Genomic DNA, 27690 nt, shown 5'->3' on the forward strand with positions numbered 1-27690 from the left:
TGCACTTCGAGTTTATGAATTATGTGCTATTTTCAAAACAGAAGTATATACAATAAATAGAAGACAGTGCAATAACAAAAAAATATTTCGAAAAATATTTAAAGGTCCCAAACACTTACCTCGCACGCACAGTAGCGACATTGCTGAGATTTTAGACCAACACAGCACAATTATGACTTTCTCACCACCTGTGGCATTTGCCACTTTATTTTCTCCACTTTCGAGATGATATTCGAAGTTGCGAGAAACAATCGTAGTTGTTTAAATTCATCATAAAAATAAGAGTGAAGTACCGACTGTGTTTGCAACGCGCCGGGAGAACTGTTCGGCGTCCCCATGGCGTTAGTGACATGTGCGTGAACCAATCATCTTCAAGAAACGGAGAATGTAGGCGGGTCTAAAAGACGATGCGTCGAATAACGTTTTGTACGGGCACAGGTGTGTAAATCGCTTTTTAAACTAAAGAACTTACAACATCTGTATCAGTAAAATTTTATAAAACAAACAAATGCCTTATGTTTATTTAACAGATAGCAAGAGGTTTGAATTTTATTTAATTTAACTGTGTAAAATACGAAATGGTGCAGCTTCTTGAATTATTAAAAAAGAAAGAAATGATATATTATATCACTTCCACTGATTTATTCGCATCTTAACTGTAATAAACTCTAACATTAATCTGTGGTGCAGTCTGTAGGACTTGATTTATGCCTGATGCTTCTGTGGTACAATCGCACTATCTAGTGGTGAGCATGTGCTGTTTCCTAAAAGAAAACTCTCTAAATATGAATTCACATTCACATTTGTTTTAAAGTAACTGTGAACCTGAACACTCTGGTATTCCTTATTTAAATTAAAGATTCACAACACAATTGAGCGACACAATTAACAGCATATAAAGATGCAAATGCTTGTACCGAATCTATTAAAATGGCACTAAACTTTGTTTAGTTATCATAATAAATGGTTTAAACTTGAACCAATTGTTGTTGTAATTGTTATTTGATTTATAGAAATTCTACAGTCTCCAGCTCTGATGAATTTAACTTACGTGGCTTTCGACAAATAAATAAATAAAATCATATTTTCAGTTCACTTTATTTATTTATTTATTATAAATAAATAAAGCGAACTGGAAATATGATTTTGTTGCGTTCTTAAGAAAGCCTATAAATACTTTTCTGTTTTGCACTTATTAAAAATTAATTTTGTTTGCTTGCTTGTTTTTTAAAAACATTTTCTTCCGAATCATTCCATAGGACAGAAACTTTCCCCTGGTAGCCTGAACGCTAAAGCTGTTTATTTGAGGATTGTAACTAAAGCTATTTATTTTCGTTTATTACATTTTGGTTGATAATTTAGTCTACGACATATTAATTTACCAACTAATGGAAATATTGTTAGCGCGGTGTTACATAAACCCTATTTTTGTCCTGTCGTTATCTATACGTTTCCCCACCAAAGCGGAGTAATAGGAACAACTTGCACGTGTACGGGGGCGTGGCTTGATAAGACGTTGCTGCCACGCAACCAATGGGAATGCTTTTCCTCGAAATATATTACTATTATTCAAATATATTCAAATATCGCATTAATACGCAATTGTTATTGGTTCATATCAAAGAAAGCGGCCAATCGCTTAAATGACAGCCCTTCAGCTGTTCGAACGTCCCTCCCCCTAGTTATTTTTCAGCAAATCCCGGAAGTATTGTTTTTAAAGGGACAGAATAATTTCATGGGCGAGGGCTTTGGACCAACAGCCAGGCAGAAAATAGCAAAGGCCCGCTGGCAGAGCTGCCTATAGGACGTGGAAAGGAGAAGAAAGGCAACCAAAACAGCTTTGTCGACATTTGGAAACTAGGATCTTGTGTCCTCATCGCTTAGAAATATCCTCGTTACACTGTGGGATTTCAACGCAGATAGTTTGACGTCGATTACACTGAAGATCTAGAGATCCTGTCTGCTGTCTAAAATAGGATCAAACTCTTCCTTCCAGCTATGAAGGGAATGTTAGTTTGCTGACTGCTGCAGCCCTTGTCATTGTCATCGTTATATGTTTGCTGTGGGTGAGTTCTCTTTGTGCTGCCATTCTCCTTTAGATCACTCTCAGTTCACGGTTTATATATAGATCAGTCTCTATATCAGATATTGTAATAATGAAAAATGGATTCTTAATGTTGAAGTTACAAAATGCCTTAACAATCTTACTAATTAATCATGTATATACTGTACTTCATTATTCTAAACTCTCTTTAAATTGAATATGGAAGGATCAAACAACCCCCCCGGGGGATATAAAGACTCCCCGGGTCTTTTCCACCTATTGTATTTGAAATGATTTCACGTGTGTTTGGTAATGGCAGATTAATCATAGCCTGTACACACAATGCATACAGGAGCTTCTGTATGTTCATGCGCAGGGGGGCGTTTCTGCTTTGTCTGATTCATGCTATTTCATCCACTGAAGGCAACTTTCATCAGTGCATGAAGCACATGCATTTCTCCTTTTCTTTATGGCTGAGTTTTTACTCCTTTGTTCCTTTTTGATTTATTACATTCTTTGTGCTTGAAGTGTGCATGAATGTGTTTCTGTAATGTTACACCCCTAGCCATGGGCCCATATGAATCATGCCCTGCTTAGTAGCAGCACAGTTTATTTTAAAAGGTTGCCTTTATGTTTCAGAATAGACTGCTGTTGCCTAAACACTGCAAGGTTGTTGTGTTCTTCCTGTTGCTTAATTATCAATAATACCAATATTTCATGGCGTCAGAGTTTTGTCAGTAGGTGGGTGGGTGCGCACACAGGTTGCAGAATATGTAAGAGGCATCCATCCTGCTCATTACTGATGCCAGACAGGACGTCAGTGGAAAGGCACAATGGAGAGCTGCAGAGCCATTTCCATTGTCCGAAAAGGAACAGAGAATCCGCAGTGACCCAAAGTGGGCTCAGATGTCCCAAAAGAGCTGCAGGTAGAATGTGCCCTTTATCATCAGTTTGAAGCTTGAATATTAAGAGCTTCAGATCAGCTTCTTAATGCCCTTGCTGTGTGACCTCTTTCTGTGTGGCCGTCAGCAGAAGTATGTATTACATCACTGGGTTAGGGAAATGCACGGTTGGGAATAGCTGCAGCAAATCTGAAGATAAGCATGTCAAGCCGGTGTAGGAAGCAAATGCGTGTTCAGTGTGAGGTGGCTTAGTATGCGGCGTCAAGGCCTGTTGCGACTCTTTCTGCAACTGATACGTGTAAATGTTGAATGAGGGGTTTCAGTTCAACATCTCCCCTAAATACAATGTATTCTCTTTCTATCCTGTTGATGAGATTGAGGGTGGTGCCGGTTCATTAACACTGTTCCTCCGGCGTTGCTTGGAAGTCTGTCTTTTTTACAGACTGGCGCTGCTAATAATGGGTTTGGACTGTTTGAATTGGATCCTGTTTGAGGTGTTTTAAATAAAGATGCAATAAAATAAATGTTAGATGAAACACTTAAACTTACAGAAATGTAAATTAAAAATGCAACTAACTGTGAATGTATTTATTGTTGAAAAGAAATAAAATGACTAACATTGATATAAAATTAATTAAAGCTCTACAGGAATATATATGAATGTATTTATATATAAAATGACAATGAGAAAATCATACACTCTAAAAAATGCTGGGTTAAATACAACCCAGTGGGTGAATTATGGACAAACCCAGCGACTGGGTTATTCTGACCCAGCGGTTGGGTTAAATGTTTAACTAGGTAAAAACTAGGTTTAAGATGACTATATGGCTGGCATAAAATGAACCCAAAATAATTTGGAAATTCAAAATCAGACAGTTACTAGTGGCATCAGCAATAATCAAAAGGTGAACATTTATTAATAAGCAATTTTGAAATGTTTATTGTTTATTATTTATTCATAAATGTTAATTTATTGAACATATTAATAATTGTTAATTTCCAACCTAATTTGGGTTTGTTTTAAGCAAGAAATATAGTAATTTTAAGCAATAGTTGAGTTAAAAAAAACTTTTTGAAATTTATACATCATCTGAAAGCTGAATAAATCTAAAACTTTCTATTGATGTATGGTTTGTTAGTATAGATAGTATTTGGCCGAGATACAACTATTTAAAAATCTGAGGGTGCACAAAAAAAAGAAAAAAGAAAATTCAAATTATTGAAAAAAATCACCTTTAAAGTTGTCCAAATGAAGTTCTTAGCAATGCATGTTACTATTAAAAAATTACAAAATATCTTGATGGAACATTATCTTTACTTAATATTCTAATTATTTTTGGCATTAAAGAAAAATCTATAATTTTAACCTATACAATGTTATTGTTGGATGTTGTTACAGATATAACCATTTTACTTATGACTGTTTTTGTGGTCCAGGGTCACATTTAAATCAACCATTATGTCAAAATAACCAAAACTCTGGTTTTGTCCATGTTTCACTGAGCAGAGTGTAATAAAATTACTGCATCTTAAACTAAAATTAGAATAAAAAGTGAAAATCGAAAAATAAAAGCTAATTCAAAATACTATAATAGTATATAAAATGTGACCCCTTTGGGACACATTAGCAAATCCATAACAGCCTTCTTGCAACCAATTAGAACACCTTAGCAGTATGTTCCCATTGGGATACAATTCGTAAAACCTGTTACAGTGCTTCTTCATTCTGATGCATTTGCATTTATGTGTCTCTGTGTGCACATTTCATTTTCTCTCACCTTTAGAAAAATGGTATGCACCTTGACTTCTTTAAATAGCCATAGAGATGCCATGGAAGGTTAACCACGATAGCCAAACCCACCCTACTGGTCACCTGTCTGGGCATTTTTATCTAAGATCCACTTCGCAATTAAACCATCTCATGATCTGAGATCAGCTTTAGGATTTCTCCCATAGTGGCTGAGATAAGGATTTCAATAATAGAAGCTTTTATCATATCAGTATCACAGGGATAAATGTGTGCATGTGCAGGCATGTGCTTTTATGCAGTTATATGTGTGCACACGTGTGATACAAGAAAGCCAGCATGAGAACAAGGTCCTAACCTGCTAAGCTGTTTATCATTTATTTAAATTCGACTAGCCACTTAACAGAATTAGTAGTAGTTTGATAATTGCCATAGGCTGTACCTCTGGTGTGTGTGTGTATACAGTTGAAGTCAAACATTTACATACACCTTGCATAATCTGCAAAATGTAAATTATTTTACCAAAATAAGAAAGATCATACAAAATGCATGTTATTTTTTTATTTAGCACTGACCTGAATAAGATATTTCACATAAAAGATGTTTACATATAGTCCACAATAGTTGTTCACGAGTCCCTTGTTTGTCCTGAACAGTTAAACTTCCCGATGTTCTGCAGAAAAGATCCTTCAGATCCTACAGATTCTTTGGTTTTTCAGCATTTTTGTGTATTTGAACCCTTTCCAAAAATTACTGTATGATTTTGAGATCCATCTTTTCACACTGAGGACAAATGAGGGACTCATATGCAACTATTACAGAAGGTTCAAACGCTCACTGATGCTTCAGACGAAAAAACAATGCATTAAGAGCTAGGGGTGAAAACTTTCGAACAGAATGAAGATGTGTAAATTTTTCTTATTTTGCCTAAATGTCATATTTTTTTTAATGTATTACTTACCTTCAGAAGCTACAGACGATACTTGCATGTTTCCCAGAAGACAAAATAAACACAATTTACCATTACCTTCAAATTCTAAAAGTTTTCACCCCCCAACTTAATGCGTCATTTTTCCTTCAGAAGCATCAGTGAGTGTTTAAACCTGCAATAGTTGCATATGAGTCTCTCAGTTGTCCTCAGTGTGGAAAAAAACGGATCCCAAATTCATACAGTCATTGCTGGATAGGGTTCAAATACACAAAAATGCTGAAAAACTAAAGAATTTGTGGGACCTGAAAGACTTTTCTGAAGAACAGCAGGCAGTTTAACTGTTCAGGACAAACAAGGGACTCGTGAACAACTATCACAACTATCAACTATCAAGTGTATGTAAACTTTTGAACAGAGTAATCATTTCAACTATGATTTTCTCTTGTAGACTATATGTAAATGTATTTTACGTGAAATGGCTTATTCAGCTCAGTACTAAATAAAAAGTAACATGCATTTTGTATGATCCCTCTTATTTCTGCAAGTTGTATGTAAACTTTTGACTTCAACTGTATGTAAAATCAGTTATTTAAATAAATTACATTCTCACCCCAAATTTGGCTAGAATATCATTTTAACTCTTATTATTCTAAAGAATGCTTAAGTTCTGCTGTATTGTCTCAGAACAGGCTATTGTTAGCAATGCATAAACTCTGGATATTATATAGCGCTTTGTTTTTTGCTAGGCTAATTGCAGGTTAGCATGAGTTTGTGTGTGTGCGCGTACTCTTTGTACTATAATAACACATTAACATATCTTTTCATCATCTTTCTGCCTCCATATCCAAGCTCCCTTTTTTCCATGCAGTTATCTTTCATTTCACCTTTGCCCTCATACCCACCTTCCACCATCTATTGCCTTTCTCTCATTACGCCCTTACTCTGTTACAGAGAAGTAAATTTGTCACCCGCCACCCCCACCTTGGAGAGCGTGTTACCAAGGGCATGTTAGTTACCGTCCTCATTCATCAGTGTCAGGTGCTAATCTCTACAGAGGGACTAACCTTAATATCTAACGTCAGCTATGTTTTTGTTATTGAGGCGACGTTTACAGACTCCCACAGCTGATTCCTTATAAAGGCTTTATAGTGTTTCAGCGCCTTTTGTTGGGGAGTATAATTTTATGGATCTATTTATAGAGTAGATACTTTGGCATATGGTTTGTTCTAGAGATATGTATCTGACAGACACACACATCATTCAAGGATTGTGCAAGTATGAGATTGGTTGCTCTAAATGGAACATTCTAGAGCGCATTCAGTCTGTTTCTTTTGCTCTTTGCAATAGAAAAGAGAATTATGCAGTGAGAAAGTATTAAAGTAAGTAAACTGAAAGTGTGACCAGTAGAAATCACATCCTGTGTATTTACATCACCAGTTCAGAGAGCAGAGTATTGCACCTTTTGTGTGTTCTCACTTGGCTCATTGAAGTGGAAAACAGGAAGTTGAGCAGCTGACTATAATAGAGTCTGTCTGGTGGGACTTTAGTTCTGTTTAAAAGGCTGCATGCTTTGCATGTAGACTTCTTTGTTTAAAATGTTAATAACATGGATTGTATACATTACCAAGGGTGCATTTGTTTGATTAAAAATGCAGAAAAACAGGAATATTATTACAATTTAAAATAAGTGTTTGTTTATTTTAATATATTTCAAAATGCCATTTATTTCTGTGATAGCAAATAGAATTTTCAGTATCTTCAGTGTTACATGATCCTTCAGAAATCTTTCTGATATTCTGATTTGGTGCTCAAGAAACATTTCTTATTATAAGTTCATTATAAACAGTTTGGAAAACATATTTTTCAGAATTCTTTCATGGAAAAGGTGCAAAAGAACAGGATTTATAAATGTGGAATGTCTTCACTGTCGCCTTCGATTAATTTAAACAGGCAAGCACCAGATTTACAGAAAAAAGTGTAAAAGTCAAGCTGCTTGTGTCAAATTTGACAGTTTGAGTGTGTTTGACTGAAAAGGGATACGACACACACTCAAACATGCAGGAAGGGAAGGGTTAGAATGTAGCTGTGAGCTTTAACAGTCCTTCATAGACCAGTTGATCCCAGCTACAGCTCAGAATAGCTTGTGGGAAAGTGTTTTGAAGGGAATAAAACTACTTTTGGAGTAGCAGCTAAGAGCAGTGTTGGCTGCTTCAGTGTTTTGCCAGCATCAATACACCAGATCTATGCTGAAACACCATTAAGTACGTATACGTACATGTTTGTGTGTCTTTTGTGCACTTTTGCATTTGTATGTACTGTTTTGCTTCACTCTGTATAGCTGAATTCTCTGAGGCTTTTTGAGGGCTGGCTTATGTCTCAAGCCACGCCCCCAAGCATTCCTTATATGGCTACAGAACGTGAGCTCTTAAAGGAGAAGTAGCTTTATGTGTCTCCACAAGGCATGTTTTCAATTTCAGCCGTCTAAACTCCACAACCAATGCAAGACATCAGAACTTCTCCATTTGTAGCACCTCCAAACATTTTCCCCTATTTACACCCACAAGGAAACCCTTATACATTCTCAGCGAAAGCTCTCGCACCTCCCCCTCTAACTCATTCTTGCTGCATCTAAAGAGATGAAATTAATCTGTGTCTGCATGTGTTAATGCTTTCGTTTAAGTGCATGCGGAATTACCTCTCCTTATTTGGAAGATGCTGTATGCGTTTGAAAGAGGTCTGTGGCACATCGCCTGCAGACACACTTACACAAACGTACACACACCCATCCCTTCACACCCATCAGAATCTCTGTTTCTGTGGAAGGGCAGATAACACTCTCATGCAGAGACGTATCCGCTCAGCTGTGCACTTCCCCTTTTAGCTCTTTACTTTTTTCTTTTTCCTTCTTTTTTTAATGTATTTGAGTAAATGATATTAGCATGCTCACAGGCATTTGTATGAATGCTGAACTGTGCTTATATTTGTGTACACTGCTAAGCCTTTTATGCTTATCAAGCCTTCATTTATTTTTTTAAAAATGCAGTAAAGTAGTAATATTGTGAAATATTATTAGAGTTTAAATGTATTAATTTTCTATTTTATATCATTTAAAATGTAATTTATTCCTGTGATGGCAAAGTTGAATTTTCACCAGCCATTACTCCAGTCTTTGTTAAATCATTCCATTAGGGAAAAATACAGTAAAAACTGTAATATTGTAAAATATTACAATTTCAAATGATTATTTTCTTTTTCATATCATTAAAATTTTAATTTATTCCTGTGATAGCAAAGTTGAATTTTTACCAGCTATTACTTCAGTCTGTCAAATTATTCTAATAGTGAAAAATACAGTAAAAACAGTAATATTGTACAAATATTATTACAATTTAAATTGATTATTTTATATTTCATATAATTTAAAATAGAATTTATTCCTGTGATAGCAAAGTTTAATTTTCACCAGCCATTACTCCAGCCTTTGTCAAATCATTCTAATAATGAAAAATACATTAAAAACAGTAGTATTGTAAAAATATTATTACAATTTAAAGTGATTATTTTCTATTTCATACCATTTAAAATATAATTTATTCCTGTGATAGCAAAGTTTAATTTTTACCAGCTATTACTTCAGTCTGTCAGATCATTCTAATAATAAAAAATGCAGTAAAAACAGTAATATTATAAAAATATTATTGCAATTTAAAATTATTATTTTCTATTTTAGATTATTTAAAATGTAGTTTATTCCTGTGATGGCAAAGTTGAATTTTCACCAGGCATTACTCCAGTCTTTGTCAAACCATTCTAATAATGAAAAATACAGTAAAAACAGTAATATTGTAAAAAAAATATTATTACAATTTAAAGTCATTGTTTTCTGTTTCATATCATTTAAAATATAATTTATTCCTGTGATGGCAAAGTTTAATTTTTACCATGGCATTACTCCAGTCTTTGTCAAACTATTCTAATAATGAAAAAGACAATAAAAATAGTAATACTGTAAAAATATTATTACAACTTAAAGTGATTATTTTCTATTTCGTGTAATTTAAAATGTAATTTATTCCTGTAATGGCAAGATTTATTGTTAAATAATTCTCATATGCTGATTTGGTCCTCAAGAAATAGTTATTATTGCTATCAATGTCTGAAAGGGTTGTGCTGTCTAATACTTCTCAGGATTCTTTGAGGAATAGAAAGTTCATAAGACCAGCATTTATTTGAAATAGAAGTTTTTTTGCAACATTCTGTCTTTACTGTCACTTTTGATTTAATGCCTTCTTGCTATGTAAAATGATTAATTTCTATAAACTCTCTAAGCTTTAAAAAAAGTTATCACTAAAAGTAATGTAGATCTGTTCAATGGCACATATGCCTCCAAAGTAACTAGTTTGGGTTGCTCTGGAATGCCTCTATTGGTCAAACACACACACACACACACATATATACACAAGCTGACACTAATGCACACAATAACTCACTGAAGCACTAAGAGGGAATACACTGCCTCTGCAAAACAAGCAGAACAGGTGGGCGGGACTTTTGAGGTTTCCCTTTACCTTCACACCTATCAGGACAGTCGCTATGGCATCTGATCCCCCTCCCCCCGGCCAATGAGGTGACAGCACAGCCTGCCCCACTCTTACATGAGTTGTGTGCTGACTGAGCAAGCGAGCACGCCTTCAGTAACCAGCTGAGAGGAAGTAGGCTGAAAGGCAAAGCAGAGAAGAGAGAGAGAGAGAGAGAGACAAGTGGTGAGAAATTTAGCAAGAAAGAGAGAGCACAAGAAGGGAGGGGGGCACTAAAGGCGGTATACCAAAGCTGCTTTCATTGTGTTCAAGTTATTTGAGGGGGGGAAAAGATGTGTGTGAGATGGTGGTGGTGGTGGTGGGGGGAGTTAGAAGTGAAAAGTAGGGGGGGTTACAGAGTTTATATGCATGTGCCAAAGGGAGCCTGAGAGAGGTTTTGTGTGTGAGTTATTGAAAGAGAGGGGGAGTTCGGGAGGGTGGAAAGAGAGATTCACAGTTGGGCATACCAGAATAGCAGTGCACAGAGAGCATAAACAGCGAGATGTGTTTTTTACAGACTGCTTGAACAAGAAACCTTGATTGGACTTAGGTTTTGTATGCTTCTCTCTCTTTCTCACTCCTCTCAGGGGAGGAACAGAACGAAAGGCCTGCACTCCCTCATTCCATGCAAGTAACCTTTCAACTCCTCACAGTCTTGAAGCAACAACAAGCACGACTTTAGAGCTCCAACTGAGAGGACGGAGAAACAGACGAGGAGGAAAGGGCAGGAGTTCTTAGAGAGGTGAGTCAGAAGGCTAGCATGAATTTTGTAGTGTGTTTATGGATGGTTGACATGAAATCAGCAATGCAATGACAGCAGTGTGACAAGGCATACCTAAACTATTGCAAATATGTTGTGTAAGCATTGTACATGTAGTTTTTATGACCTTGTAGGAAATGACAGGCTACATTTTAAAGATGTGTACTTTTAAAAGATCATTTGTCACACCAAAGGCTATTTAAATGAACTAGCCACAAAAAGAGTTAAACACCACAATTGTGTGCCTTTCTGTATATAGACCTAAAATGCTAACCTAAAAATTTGATTAAGTTTGACATTTTTTTTTTTTACCAGTCAATGACATTAGTGTCTTGCTGTGTGGCATGTTGTACTTTATCTAAAACTTTAACAATATTTTTATGTCCTTTTGAATATTTGTGCTTGGAAATAGTCCTTTGGAGAGAATTTAAATGAGCTAAAAATATTTATTAAATGGTTAAAAAAACTACAAATTTGATATATGTATGTTTATGGATAGTGTGTAAACAACTAACACTTATATTCAGTTTTTATGTCCTGAAAGACATAAAAACTGAAAAATTGAAAGACTACAATGAACATTGGCAAATAGTGAATAACTTGAAATAAATTGTGAATTGTGAATAGTTAAGAACCTGCCGAAATTATAAATTAAATTCATTTAACCTAACATCTTTATTTTCATGTATATGTCGTTTGTCAACTGCCCATTTATGAGCATTGGTGGTTGGAAGTGGGAAAGGAAGTAGCTTCAAAGAACTTTTTTTTTTTTTTTTTTTCAAAGAGTGAGACAGCTGTTTTATCTCTCTCTTGCTTTCTTGTCATATCTGTCAGTGCACAAATGAATCATGACATCATGACCCTTGCCGCATATAGAGATAATATTTCAGCCCTTGGTTTTGCAAACTGGCAGGCTTTTAGTGAGGATAGATGAGCTTAGTCAGAGGTGAGCTTGTGAGTGGTTCAGTCTTTGTTCCTGCTATAGTTTGTAATGACATTTTGTGACTTCCTCAGATGTGAAAGCCAGGTGTTTTGCAAAAACCTCAAGGGCTGCACACTTCATCACTGTAGACTTAGAGGTAGGGGTCTATATTCATGCCCATAAGATGCTCTTTCTTGCTGACTCACTCTTACATGCATGGTAAAAATGAATTGTCTTTATTGTTTGAGTAACAACACCTGTTGGGTATATGTGTGCCATATCCAGTGTGTTTTAGCTATAGTTTAGCTTTCATGAAACAAGTTTGTTTGAGAATGCTTTCATGTTTCCATTAAAGCCAAAGAAGGAAGTGATTTATTCTCGTGCCAGGTAAAAGCTACCTGCCATCCAGATAATTCAAATATATGTCCATAGTAACAAAAGCTATAAATATAAAAGCTAAAGGTTCATAGCTATGATAAACAAACTCCATGGTGACTCTATAGGGAGAATGACTTGTTAAAGGAGAAGTTCACTTCCAGAACAAAAAATTACAGATAATGTACTCACTCTGTTGTCATCCAAGATGTTCATGTCTTTCTTTCTTCAGTTGTAAAGAAATTATTTTTTGAGGGAAAACATTTCAGGAATTATCTCCATATAGTGAGTTTTGAACGTCCAAAATGCAGTTTCAATGCAGCTTCAGAGGGCTCAAAATGATCCCAGCCGAGGAATAAGGGTCTTACCTAGCGAAATCAGTCATTCTCTAAAAAAATGTAAATTTATATACTTTTTAACCTCAAATGCTCATCTTGTCTAGCTCTGTGATGCGCATGTGTATTCTGTGTAATCCGGGTCAATACAGTAAGGGTATGTCGAAAAACTCCCATCTCATTTTCTCCTCCAACATTAAAATCGTCCTATATCACTGCAGAAGTAATGACCCAGTGTTTGCAAAGTGAACATGCAAAGAAGGTCAAATGCCCTTTACAAAAAAAGGAAAATAAGATGGGAGTGTATACCCCTAACTGTATTGACCTGGATTAAACAGAGAATGCATGTGCATCACAGAGCTATACCCTTATTATAAGACCCTTATTCCTCGGCTGGGATCATTTATAGTCCTTTGAAGCTGCATTGAAACTGCATTTTGGATGTTCAAACTTGCGACCACCATTGAAGTCCACTATATGGAGATAATTCGTGAAATGTTCTCCTCAAAAAACATAATTTCTTTACGACTAAAGAAAGAAAGACATGAACATCTTGGATGACAACAGGGTTAAAACAGTGGGTTGAAACAATGCTTGACTGAAGCTCCAGTGTAATTTTTGATTGTTTGGCCTTGAGGTTACCCCCCGTTTTCTTTTAATCCTTCCATGTTTTTGTGTTCTTGAATTGTGTATACTCTTAAAAAATGCTGGGTTAAAAACAACCCAACTTGAGTTATTTGGCAACCCAGCACTTGGTAAATATTGGACAGAACACATGCTGGGTTATATTGACCCAGCTGGCTGGGTTAAATGTTTTTACCCAACAAGCTGGGCTGTTTTATTTAAGCCAACTAGTACTGAGTAAACAGTACTGAGAATAGAGAACATTTTAACATCAAATTAAGTTATATTATATTTAGTATTATAATGAATAGAATCAGTTTATGTTATGCAAGGCAAAAAGCATTTCCATCATGCGAATCGACAGCTTCTGACGCATTTAGCTGACATCTCGTCCTTATATGTTGCGTTGCGTAAAATAACATAATTTACAACACAGTAAAACTTTAGAAATGAAATAAAAAGTATAAAAACCTTTATTTCACTGAAGAAGTGCACTAAATCAGGGGCGCTGAGAATGCTCTCCTGTAGAGCAGTGGTTCCCATCCACGTTCCTGGAGGCCCCCCCAACACTGCACATTTTGCATCTCTCCATTGTCTGAGACACCCATTTTATGTCTTGGAGTCTCTACTAATGATCTGATGATCTGAATCAGGCGTGTTTGATTAAGGAGTTGGGGGGCCTCCAGGAACGTAGTTGGGAACCACTGCTGTAGAAGACTCAAAAATGCTGTAACTCAGCAGCTGGGTTGTTTCAACAGAGACAGGCTCAACCCAGCGGTTGGGTAGAAAAAAATTACCCAGCATTAAAAATGAGCCAGCTTAGTTACAGGAAAAACTACCCAGCACCTGGGAAAAAAAATATTAAAAATAATCCACTGAAATTACCCAACAAGCTAAACCCAGCATTTGGGTTAAATAAAAAACTACCCAGCACCTGAGTAAAAATATAAAAAACAACCCAATAAAATGGCCCAACGGGCAGAACCCAGTATTTGGGTTAAAAAAATAACCCAGCATTTTTTTAGAGTGTAGAACGAAATATTTTTGCTTCATTCAATAACCATCAGCTACTGCTTCGTAATCATCATAAACAGATGCTCCGCTTTGCATTCAACAATTCCAATAACTAAAGACGAGCACAGATGTCTTCCATTGCAGTGTGATTATAAAAAATACATTTGTTCTTTATATCCCCTTAATTTACTACTAATTACTCTTAGGAAGTTTTCCCTAGCTCAGTTGGTCATTGGGGTATTAAGATGCTATTTTATATTTGCTGCTTGGAAATGAACTGTATTATTTGCTATACAAACGAAACTGGCTTGACTAATTCTTGACTGATGACTTTCTCCTAAATAACACCTAGTAGCCAGAAAAACAACATACAGCTGACAGCTGCCTATGCTAGTCTTGGATGTTTGGTTCCCCCATCTATTTTCTTCTGCTCCGTATTGAATTCTCTGGGGGTGGGGATGAACATTCTTGCTTTTTTTTTTTACAGGCAGAGTGGATAAACTGAACTCTCAGTGTGTCCTCGACTTGTTCATTTAAGCTAGACAACAATTCATTCCAATTCAGTGGTAATAAAAACAACCATATGAAGAGATTTTCAGGAACAGGACTAAGCTGATAATGAAATCATGCAAAATTTGTATGTTTCAGAAAATGTTTTGCAGTTATATCACTGGCATCATGTGCTTGGAATAAACACATTACATCTCATTCTACTCTCTGGGCAACATGTTGGTGTGTAACACCAGTGTGTTAGTTGGTTACTGTGTGTGTGTCTGTGTGTGTCTTGTCAGCTGTATTTGACCTGGGGTTCAGGGTTCTATTCATGCTGAGTCTGAAAGATTCACAGCAACACTATGAGGATCTTACATCATGTGTAACAGACCCCCACATGTTTGGCAAACCATTATTAAACAAAAAAAGGACTTTTCAGACTTTTTCAAACTTCACCGAAAACTTCTCCACACATCTATATACACTTTATTTAAAAAATAAAAACACAGTCATAGAGGAAAATATATAAAAAAGAAAGAAATGAAAACTATTTTAATGTTTTATTCCTTTGATGGCAAAGCTGAATTTTTAGCTGCCATTACTGCAGTCTTCAGTGTCACATGGTCCTTCAGAAATCAATTTAATATGCTGATTTGGTGCTCAAGAAACATTTATTATTATCAGCGTTGAAAACCATTGTGCTGTGTCTTGACTGTCAATTTTAATCAATTTAATGTATCCTTGCAGAATAAAAGTATAATTTATTTAAAAATAAATAAATAAATAAAAATAGATTTGATGTTTTGTATCTGTCTGGTTTTGTAGGCCCTGGAATGCTGTTGGGTTACATATGTGACCCTGGAACATACAACCAGTCATAAGGGTCAATTTTATGAAATTGAGATTTATATATCATCAGAAAGCTGAATAAATGTGACCCTGGATCACAAAACCAGTCATAAGTAGCACAGGTATATTTGTAGCAATAGCCAAAAATAAGTTATATGGGTCAAAATGATAGATTTGTCTTTTATGCCAAAAATCATTAGGATATTAAGTAAAGATCATGGTCCATAAAGATATTTTGTTATTTTGTAAATTTCCTACCATAAATATATCAAAATGTAATTTGGACATGTTTAAAGGTGATTTTTCTCAATATTCTTTTTTTTTTTTTTTTTTTTTTTTTCACCCTCAGATTCCAGATTTTCAAAAAGTTGTATCTCGGCCAAATATTGTCCTATCCTAACAAACCATAGATCAATGGAAATCTTATTTATTTGTATAAATCTCAGTTTTGTGGTCCAGTTTCACAAATAAGCTTTCAATTGATGTATGGTGTGTAAGGATAGGATAATATTTGTCCAAGATACATCTATTTTAAAATTTGGAATCTGAGGGTGCAAAAAAAAAACAAAATATTCAGAAAATTGCATTTTAAAGTTGTCCAAAATGAAGTTCTTAGCAATGCATATTGCTAATAAAAAAATCAAGTTTTGATAAATTTACAGTAGGAAATTTACTATCTTTATGGAACATGATTTTTGGCATAAAAGAAAAATCTATAATTTTGACCCATACAATGTATTTTTGGCTATTGCTACAAACATACCCTAAACAGGTTTTATGGTCCAGGGTCACATATGGTGTTTTTAGGTGTCCAGTCTATGTTTGTCTGGAACCTCTGACTGTTATTTCAGATCTTATGTCAGTGTGAGGTCTTCCCCATTAGCTGTTTGTCATAGCAATGCCTAAAAATACTCTCAACCTCAAGTCTTCTGTGTACATTTAAGTCTTCATGGTGGAGTTATGTTGTGTTATGTCACAAAAACAGTAATATGGCACAACACATACTCTCATTCAGTGTCCATTTCTGTCTCGGTGTCTCTTTCCATCTCTTTGTGGTTTGATTCGATTTGGCTGCATAGGCCCATATTTTGCAAGTGAACTCAAAGACCCTCTGGTCCAAGTCCTAGTAGTATTCTGCCAGGACTGGACCATTAAGTTTACGGACATTTCCTTTAACCTTAAAACACAACACAATGCAATGAGTAATTTAAAGTATGGGTAAAACACCTGTGAAAAATCAATACGGAAAATTCCAATATAGAAAAGTCATTAAAACTGTCATTGTGTCCTATTTTTACAGACTTTTCCTAGTGTAAGCTCCTCCCTTGAGAGGCCACTGAATTCAAGCAGTGTAATGCAAATGCATCTCTTAGAAAAGCCAGATTCTCAACATTCTGTCTTTTCATATTTTGTGCATTTATATCTGTCAGACCTGCATACTTGACCTTCATTAGATAGTGCTCAATGCATGCAAGATGTGACACATACACTACTGTTTTTTTTAAAGAAATGAATACTCTTATTTAGCAGGGTTTCAGTGAATGCATCAAATGAAGCAAGTGACAGTAAAGAGATGATGTTGAAAAATATAGATATTTTTCAAATAAATGCCATTTTAACTTTCAATTAATCTAAGAATACAGAAAACAATGTATCGTGGGTTGCCACAAAATTGTAAGCATATTACTGTTTTTACTGTATATTCTATCAATTAATTGAAGTCTTGGTAAGCATAAGAGACTTCTTTCAAAAGAATTTAAAACCTGACAAGCAGATTATGATTTTCATAATGCAGAGGATTTGTAAAAAAATTTTCCCCTATGGATGCAATGTGTGCATCCTTAAGATAGCGGAAAACAGCTTAAGAGGATCCAAACCTATAATCACGAGACAACAGTGTAAATTTTGGCTTACATTCAACCTAAAAGGTATAGTTCACCCAAAAAATAAATATCTGAAACATTCTTCAAACTATCTTTTCCACAGACAAAGCCATACAGGTTTGTTTCAGTATGGAAAGGACAAAAAGATTTATTCAGCTAGTATGCATTCAGACTATAATATTTGCATGCATTTAGCTAAGCTGCAGTAGATAAAGCTCACTTGTTTCATGTTTTTCCGAAAGCCATTACTTAGGGCAGCACAAGTTAGTGTGTTAGTGGTTGTATGTTCCTGTTTTTGTCTTTTAATGAGCAGGACTGCTCGTTCTCTGATGCAAGACAGTACAAAGGTTCTGTTGTGCGTCTCCGTGTTTTGTCTGCCAGTCTTGATCCCAAGCAGGCCTGAGCTCTAGAGACAGAGAGCCAGTCAGAGCTATGCAGTACACAGTCTGTTCAAGCATGTGTCCTAATCAGATGGCATAAAATGAGTGTAGTGAGTCATACGATTGCTCTTTGTATCTGTTCTCTGTTAGTGTAATTTGCTTGGTTGATTTATTGACCAGTAGAACAATGTCTGGATTAAAAACTATTAAATGACTGATCAATTTGAGTTTGATCTTGACTCTTTAGTCCCTGTGTTGACACAGCAATTTACCAGATAAATTGATTCCTAAATCGGTTTAAAACAACCGTTTCGGATCATGTGCAGATTGAACTGTTTGGTATGGTTACTGATTTGATCAAGTCGATTTGTTGTTGATTAACCATTGTTCTTCGATAGGTTGTGTCTCTGGAATGCCTGGCTCAGGATGCAGCCGCTGAGCAGTCCACTCCTTTCAGGAGCCAAGGGGAGGCGTGATTGGCCACTGGCCTTATCTGGGTGGAGCTGTAGGAGGGATTTTACTTATTCATTGGCACGTACTGCAAGTCCCCTCCCACCTCACTGACGCTCTGCCCTTGGTAAGTAAACTATAAGCATGTACTATGATGCTAATAACCAAGTAATTGTTTAGCAGGCTAGGTTTCCTGTCCAAGTTTGGTAGTCCTACTGTTAAATTGAAAGGATTAGTTCACTTCCAATATTAAAATTTCCTAATAATTTACTCACCCCCATGTCATCCAAGATGTTTATGTCTTTCTTTCTTCAGTTGAAAAGGAATTAAGGTCTTTGAGGAAAACGTTCCAGGATTTTTCTCCACATAGTGGACTTCAATGGGGATCAATGGGTTGAAGGTCCAAAGTGCAGCTTCAATGCAGCTTCAAAGGGCTCTACAAATATTACAAATATTAAAAAATAATTTCTAAAATATTAAAAAATTAAAAAAATTAAATATACTTTAACCACAAATGCTTGTCTTGCACTAGCTCGAATTCACATTTTATGTAGTTGTGTTGGAAAAATCAAACATGACATAGGCAGGAGTACCAACCCAGTGTTTACAAAGCACCCTGTAAACACCCTTTACAAAAAAAGGTAAAACAACAATGTTGGACAATTTCGAAGTTGGAGTTTTTCACCCTGCCCTACCTTTTTGAACCAAAGTACACAGATGAAGAATGAAAAACGTGTTTCTAGCGTGATAACATAATGTATAATGCAGTGTGATGTGCATCGCGGAGCTAGTGCAGATGAGTATTTGTGGTTAAAAAGTATATACATTTTTATTTTATTTTTTATAAAATGACCAATCATTTTGCCAGATAAGCTGGGATCGTGTAGAGCCCTTTGAAGCTGCAATGAAACTGCGATTTAGACCTTCAGCCCGTTGGCTCCCATTGAAATCCACTATGGAGAAAAATCCTGGAATGTTTTCCTCAAAAGAAATATTTCTTATAAGCATACTGAATCATTTCTGAAGAATAATGACACTCAAGTGTGGAGTAATGCTTGTAACTTGCCATCACAAGAATGAATAAAATTCAAATATTGAAAACAGTTATTGTAAATTGTAATATTTCACAGCATCCCTGTAATAAATGCAGACTTGGTGAGGCTTCTTTCAAATACACTTGAAAATCTTGTTGACTGTCTCTTTGACACTTTCTCTTTTTCGTTTTCTTTTTTGGTCAGGCCCCTGTCAGCTGCCTGTGTATCTGGGAATGCTGTTGTTGCATCAGCGGGGCAGTGTTGGAGATGGCCGAACTCAGGGGCTAAGGTCAGGGTCAAAATTCAAGGGTCAACAACTCAGAAGCTATAGGGGTGGATGTGGAAGGACCTGAAACCAGGCTGCAGGCACCAACAGGCATGTATGTTTGGTAAACGGTCATTCACACACTTCTTTGGTAAATATATTTTATGACACTTTCCTACTCCAGTTTACAGCAGTGATGCAGAATCTTCTGTGCCACAGCAAAACAACCAGTGTAGTCCTATTCTCGAGTTAATACTCTTATGAGCCAGTTCTTTTTTTTTTGTTGTTTTTTGTTTTACTAAATCAGAAACATAAAATGTGACTTTTATAGTCTCATTTCCTGAGAAATAAATCTTACGGTTTATGTTAGTGAATCAAAAACATACAGCACAAATAGCATAGTCTTATTCCTTAAAGCAGGGGGGCTCAACCATGGTCCTGGAGCTCAACCTTCCTGCAGAGTTCAGCTCCAATCCTGACCAAACACACCTGAATAAGCTAATTAGGATCTGAAGGAGCACTTGATTATTACAGACAGGTGTGTTTGATTAGGGTTGGAACTAAACTTTGCAGGAAGGTCGATCTCCAGGAACAGGGTTGGGAACCTCTGCCTTAAAGGGATAGTTCACCCAAAAATGAAAATTCTGTCATTAATTACTCACCCTCAAGTTGTTCCAAGCCCATGAAACCTTCGATCAGCTTCGGTACACAAATGAAGATAGTTTTGATGAAATCCAAGAGCTTTCTGACCCTGCATAGACAGCAAGGGTCCATCCGCGTTCAAGGTCCAGAAAGGTACCAAGAACATCGACAAAATAGTCCATGTGACATCAGTGGTTCAACCAAAATTTCAAGTTCAACCAAAAAGGAGAAGTCCACTTCCGGAACAAAGCTTTACAGATAATGTACTCACCCTCTTGTCATCCAAGATGTTTATGTCTTCCTTTCTTCAGTTGGAAAGAAATTATGTTTTTTGAGGAAAACATTTCAGCATTTTTTCCATATAATGGACTTTTATGGTGCCCTGAGCTTGAACTTCCAAAATGTAGTTTAAATGGGGCTTCAAATTATCCCAAATACGTCTGTAAACAGTCCCAGTTGAGGAAAAAGGGTCTTATCTAGCGAAACGATCAATTATTTTCATAAAAATAATACAATTTATATACTTTTTAATGTCAAACACTCTCTCGCAGTCTTGTCTTACTCCGCCTGGACTCTTGTTTTTTTTTCCGGTTCATTACAGTTAGGGTATGTTGAAAAACTCCCATCTCATGTTCTCCTTCAACTTCAAAATCGTCCTATATCGCTATTTTACCTTTTTGTTAAGAGTGTCTGATCATCTTTGCATGCTCACTTTGCAAAGACTGGGTTGGTACTTCTGCAGCGATGTAGGATGATTTTGAAATGATTTTTGAAGGTGAGGGAGAAAATACGGTTAGAGTTTTTCAACATGCCCTAACTGTCTTTAGTCAGAATACACAGAGTTCAGGCAGAGCAAGACAAGACGAGCGTTTGAGATTAAAAAGTATTTAAATTGTATTTTTTTTTTTTTTAATTGTAGAGGAGAAGAATTGTTGAATAAAGTCATTATTTTTGTTTTTGAACCGTATGCTCGTTGCTTCATAAAATTATGGTTGAACCACTGATGTCACATGGACTATTTTGTCAATGTTCTTTGTATCCTTCTGGACCTTGAACATGGAAGGACCCTCTATGGAGGGTCAGAAAGCTCTCGTATTCCATCAAAAATATCTTAAATTGTGTTCCTAAGATGAACGAAGGTTTTATGGGTTTGGAACAACATGAGGGTGAGTAATTAATGACAGAACTTTCATTTTTAGGTGAACTATCCCTTTAACCCTTTTTCAACTGGTTACAAAGGCAACCTAACTGAATTCAAATTTTGTCTAAATGACAATGTGTTGTTAAAGATACATTTGAAATGTGTTCATTGTTAATATTTTAAGGTGTAATTATTATTATGGGTTTCGTATCAATTTGCTTATACTTGTATTCCTGTTTGTTTTACCTCAGAAGCTGTGTGCACTGTGGAAATCAGCTTGTCCTAACTCCACAACTGACCCCTAGCAACTAAAGCCTTCCATCTATGAGACAGAAAGCTTACTTTCACTTTCACAGCCTTGTTGCACTTGTTGAGACATTCTAGAACTCTCTAGAGCTTGTGTCTTTATTATTTAATACTGCACAACTTCCCCTGAAACAATCACCCAGCACAAACAAAGTCACTATGCGTCACATCCACGTGGAACTGGCTCGTAAAGAGCCGGCCGTTGAGCTTCCAGCCCAGGACGGGGATCTACCTCTGCCTAGCACTCGGAGCGAGAGCCCTGAGTCTGAAGTACGCAGAGTTGTTCCCAGACCTTTTGGAGAAGAAGAAATCAGGCTACAAAAGGTCTACCAGCTATCCATCCTCTCCCAAAGAGGTGGTTTTGGGGAAAACCAAGAGACTCTTCGCCCTATCCGAGTAGGTATGAAGCGTAGCCTGGAGGGGACGTCGGTACCTGTCGCCCACAAGCGTCTTTTCCAACAGGGTGAGGATGACGATGATGATGAGTCAGATGGGGAGGTGCTGTGTGGGTCTGGGGTGGAGCCACTTTTTTCCAACTCGCTCCTTGAGCGCAGAGACTCAGAAATCCCTAGGTCGCCACCTCTTTCCCCTTCGCATCCACCAATTCCTGGTCGCCGCCCAGCTCAGCACAACCACGACAGGCCCGTCCCGGATGCCTTCGCTCCGCTATCCCCTAAATCTCCCCCTATGGTGGACCCCCAGGGCCCTCACTCCACCTGGGGCCACTGTGAAGGGAGTCCTCCTACTCTTACTCCCAGAACTGAGGCCTCTACAGCAGGAAACATCCCGGCTGCCATCAACGAAGGGCCACGGGATGAAGGCCATAACTCTGCCGACGTCAAGGGCATGTTGTGCGGCACAGAGAGCAGTTGGGCACCTGTCCCGTTTTCAACACCAGCTGAGGCTGTGGAATGGGGGACGACTTTTGAATCTTCTCCTCCACCATCAGAGACAAAGACCTCCTCCACTTCCTCCTCCTCTAACAGACTGAGCTCTCTTGAGAAGACACCAGTGGAAGCAAATAGCCTGATATCAGGATCATCCAATTCCTGCCCAGTGAAGAAAAGACTTCTCTCCTCTAGTGATACAGGAGAGTCCTGCTCAGAAGATGAGGGTCCATCTACATCAAAACGCAGTCGGCTGGCACTGTTGGCACCAGGGCTTGGATTAGCATCCTGTCGTAGCACTGATGCCAAGGGTGCACCCTTCTGGAACCATCTACTACCCTCAGCAAGGGAGCACACCAAGGTGAGATGCAAATGAAGTAGAAATTAAACTTAAGTCCCTTTCACATGACTTAAAGGAGAAGTTCACTTCCAGAACAAAAATTTAGAGATAATGTACTTACCCCATTGTCATCCAAGATGTTCATGCCTTTCTTTCTTCAGTCATAAAGAAATTTTTTTTTAGAGAATTTTTTTTTTTTAAGAAAATGGTTGATCGTTTCGCTAGATAAGAGCCTTATTCCTCAGCTGGGATTGTTTAGAGCCCTTTAAAGCTGCATTGAAACTGCATTTTGGACGTTCAAACTCGTGGGTACCATTGAAGTCCACTATGTGGAGAAAATTCCTGAAATGTGTTCCTCAAAAAACAAATTCTTTACGACTGAAGAAAGGAAGGCATGAACATCTTGGATGACAAGGGGGTACATTATCAGTTAATTTTTGTACTGGAGGTGAACTTCTCCTTTAACATTGTAGCTAGAGATCGTGTACACACTGAAAAGGGATTGTTTACCCAAAAATGAAAATATATAGTCATTAATTACTCACCCTCATGTCAGTCCAAACTCGTAAGACCTTTGTTCATCTTCAGAACACAAATTGAGATATTTTTGATGAAATCCGAGCTTTCTGACCCAGCGTAGATGGCAATGCAAGTGCCATGTTCAAGGTCCAGGAAGGTAGTAAGGACATCGACAAAAAAGTCCATGTGACATCAGTGGTTCAGTCATACTTTTTGTGCACAAAGAAAACAAAAATAGCCACTGTATTCAACTTTGACGCATGTTCACAAGTCCATGTCACATGGACTATTTTATCAGTGTTGTTACTACTTTTCCGGGCCTTGTACATGGTAGTTCCATTGCTGTCTATGCAGGGTCAGAAAGCTTTCGGATTTCATTAAAAATATCTTAATTTTTGTTCCAAAGATGAATGAAGGTCTTAGTAATTAATGACAGAATTTTCATTTTTGGGTGAACTATCCCTTTAAATTTTAACAGCCAGCTTGGATCATGTGAAGTAGTTATATAAATGCATATAATACTTACAATGAATAAATTAGGAATGAATTACACTGGCAACAAGCATAAAAACTCATTTGTGGTGTCATAAATGAACCTTATTTGGAATTTTAGGTGACTTTATTTATATACTGCTGTACAAAAGTTTGGGGTACATCAAGGATATTTATCATGTGCCATAAATGTTGAAAATTATTATGCAAAGCAATATAACTTTTTCCATACACAACCAGGGCTGTGTTTCGTAAGCCGAAGTAGATCGTAGACCCATTCCCACCAATGGTCTCAACGATCAACTTAGCTTACGATGCTTTTGAGAAATGCAGCCCAGTTCATTCACCATACTGTGGCCTCTTCTTCACTGACTTCAAACAAAACAGCCTCTGGTACCCCATTTGGGATCCTGCCACATAATGCATTTTTAGCTAACCTTGAAGACTCCCCCTGAAGGAGGGGATCTGCTAATGCAACTCTCAAAGTCTTCAACTCAACAAGATGGAAAACAAAATGTTTTTAAAGAGTGGAAATCATATTATACACATTTTTATTATTATAATGCACATTAGAAATGATCTGTGAATTATTAAATAGTAAAATCAGCCTTTTGTGACAGTGTTAGCAATGCTTTTCATGTAAAGATCAAAGCGGCATGTGAGAGATGCATTGAATGCGAGTCATGATGAAAGATGAATAGTCAGACGGAAAAAAGACATACTGGGAATGAGAAAGTGAGAGATTTTTAGAATATGCATGCTTAATTTTCCATTGCGCCACAATAAGCATTGGGACTCCAGAACAAAGCCCATTGACAGAGCCATTGTTCAAGAGGTGAGACCTGCCTCACCTGACCTAACAAATACACACATACAGGTTCTGGCCAAATTCAGTTCCAGAATGAGTGTATTTGGGGTGAGAGGGGTTACATGGAGTACAGAAGCTCATATACTGTCGCTTTCATCATGGCGATGTCAGTGCTCAAAAGCTGAGCTCAGGACTAAAGAAAGGCCAAGAAGGAAAAACAAAATAAAAGAGAAAGTGAAGGACAGAGAAATGATCATAGAAACAGGCCAACGAAGAGACAATCACAACGAGGAAAGAGCGAATACAGGGTTAGAATAGAGAAACAGACATGAATAGACTGTAATAAAGGTTCAGACTAGCAGAAAATGTACAGGTTTGATACAGATTCTATAGTTAAGTCTAGCTGATATTTAATAACTGTTATCAGAATGATACCATGGACTACTGTGAGATGTGTGATATTGCAGCCACATCTTCATCTGTAAGTACCTCCTAATCTGAATTGAAGTTTGAAAATTTAAAATTGACTTTAAATTGTTCAGCATTCTAAGTGTGATGTCATAATAGACCTTCTTTTTATTTTTAAAATCATTTTTCTGTTCATTCGAATGATTGTATTTTACTTATAGTAATTTCCATTAGTTATTTTAAAATCTACTTTATACATTTATCATCAGCCTGGTTTTACATGATCATAAAATGGACCTTGAATTTATTTCAAAGGTATTTACTAACGTAAGGCTTTTTTCTTTTTTTTTTTTTTTACTTTTGGAATAAAACAGTATTAGTTGTAACATCTTTTCAAACTCTTTTTTTTTTCAGACTGCTACAGACTGTTCACGATCAGGGAGAAGGCTCAAAGTGGGGAGTCGACTCAAATCGTGAGTCATCTTTTTTTTTTTTTTTTTTTTTTTTTGTTTCAAATAATATTATATTGATTGTATTAATATATAAATATGTGTGTATGTTACTTTTTTGTTTTAATAGTCGACAGTTACGCAGTGGACGTCGAACAGACACCAGTCGCTCCTGTAGTCCAATCTCCTCTTTATCCTCCATTAGCAGACCTCTTCTTGGCAACTTTGAGGTACACAATCTATGAAATAAAATACTAAATTAATATAGATGAACACACAGCACCTGTTTTATATACACTACCAGTCAAAAGTTTTTGAACAGTAAGACTTTTTCATGTGTTTTAAAAAAGTCTCTCCTGCTCACCAAGCCTGCATTTATTTGATCCAAGGTATAGCAAAAACAGTAACATTTTGAAATGTTTTTACTATTTAAAATAACTGTTATTTTAATAATAATTCTGTTAGAATATATTTAAAAATGTAATTTATTCCTGTGATTTCAAAGCTGAATTTGTAGCATCATTACTCCAGTCACATGATCCTTCAGAAATCACTCTAATATTCTGATTTGCTGCTCATAAAAAAACATTTATTATTATGTTGAAAACAGCAGAGTATTTTTTTTTTCAATTTTTTTGATAAATAAGGAGTTCAAACAGCATTTATCTAAAATAGAAATCATTTGTAACATCATAAATGTCTTTATCATGATTTTTGATCAATTAAGAGCATCCTTGATAAATAAAAGTATTAATTTCTATAATTTCTCTTTCCCCCTGACTCCAAGCTTTTGAATAGTATAGTGTATAATGTTACAAAAGATTTTTATTTCAGATAAATGCTGAACTTTCTCTTTTTTCTTTCTCTTTGGATCTTTCTATTCATCAAAGAATCCTTTCAAAGAAAAAAAAATGTACTCAACTGTTTAAAATATTGATGATGATGATGATGATGATGATGATGATGATAATGATGATGATGATGATAATAATAATAATAATAATAATAATAATAAATGCTTCTTAAACAGCAAATCAGTATATTAGAATGCTGTAAAAATTTTATTTATATATTTTAAAATATATTCAAATAGAAAAAATATTTCACAATATTATGGCTTTCAGTGTTTTGGATCAAATAAATGCAGGCTTGATTAGCGGAAGAGAATTCTTTAAAAAAACAACAACAACAAAAAAAAAACATTACAAATCTTACTGTTCAAAAACTTTTGACTGGTAGTGTACATTTGTATACTGTTTGTCACTGAAGCCAATAGAATCATAATATACAAATTAAAAAAAGAGGCTAAGAGACTGGAATAGATTTCACGACTTTGCATAGATTTTTGCCCTGGTTCACAGTCTAGAGGGATCAACACTAGTCTGCAGATTTTGGCATTTGGAGTTGACAGAGTTCACAGGAAATCGTGTAGTGTATTATGGGCAAAGTCTATATATATATATATATATATCTGTGGGCCAGATTTAGTAACATCTTGCGCCAGTGCAAACCCTCATTTGACATTAAAAACTACTGTCTGGATTTACTAAATAAAAGTTGTCTGTAGTTGTATGATGACTTGTGGTTTAATATTTGTTCATATTTTAAAAGTTGTTTAATTATCCAGCCTTAATCAACAGTGACGTTTTGATGCATTTCTGGTTGTTGTGTGCATCTTCAGGAGTCGATTCTGAAGGGTCGTTTTACTCCATCTGGGCGGATAGAGGGCTTCACAGCAGAGATCGGGGCTAGCGGCTCCTATTGCCCGCAGCATGCCACCTTACCAGTGCAAGTGACTTATTATGACACCTCAGAGCACAGCGCCCCTTCTCCCTTCCTGGTATATACTTACTGCCTCCTATTACAGTAGAGAATTCTCAGTACTTATTTTCTTTGCCATGCCATGCTTGACATGGAAATTCTCTGTTGTAATATGCATACTTGTCATATTTCTATGCAATGTTTAGGGGGTGATCTTGCTAGAACCACTTGGGAAAAAAGGATACAGCGTACCCAAAGCAGGGACCATTCAAGTGGTGGGCTTTCTTTCTATTTCTTTTGATTTCTATATATATTTTAGATTTATATATATTTTTGTGCTTTTAAATATT

The 27690-nt window shown here is 36.3% G+C and overlaps 1 protein-coding gene across 5 annotated transcripts in view; it reads left to right on the forward strand.

Moving 5' to 3' along the window:
• The first annotated feature begins 1722 nt into the window (after window positions 1-1722).
• The window catches only part of LOC127165428 (protein FAM214B), a 28182-nt gene continuing 2214 nt past the window's right edge, over window positions 1723-27690 (forward strand). The window contains exons 1-9 of one of the 5 annotated variants that reach the window (XM_051110055.1): window positions 1723-2066; window positions 10792-10946; window positions 18237-18415; window positions 19527-19702; window positions 21622-22924; window positions 25545-25603; window positions 25710-25809; window positions 27261-27419; window positions 27547-27615. In XM_051110055.1, coding sequence (XP_050966012.1) covers window positions 21836-22924; window positions 25545-25603; window positions 25710-25809; window positions 27261-27419; window positions 27547-27615 — 1476 coding nt within the window. In that variant the 5' untranslated portion in view covers window positions 1723-2066; window positions 10792-10946; window positions 18237-18415; window positions 19527-19702; window positions 21622-21835. Of the gene's footprint in view, window positions 2067-2366; window positions 2971-10176; window positions 10391-10791; window positions 10947-18236; window positions 18416-19526; window positions 19703-21621; window positions 22925-25544; window positions 25604-25709; window positions 25810-27260; window positions 27420-27546; window positions 27616-27690 lie in introns of those variants that run through there. The other 4 variants (XM_051110058.1, XM_051110057.1, XM_051110056.1 and 1 more) reach the window with 4 other exon arrangements.

Source organism: Labeo rohita, chromosome 5 (genome assembly GCF_022985175.1).
Source record: "Labeo rohita strain BAU-BD-2019 chromosome 5, IGBB_LRoh.1.0, whole genome shotgun sequence".
Classification (NCBI taxonomy): domain Eukaryota; kingdom Metazoa; phylum Chordata; class Actinopteri; order Cypriniformes; family Cyprinidae; genus Labeo; species Labeo rohita.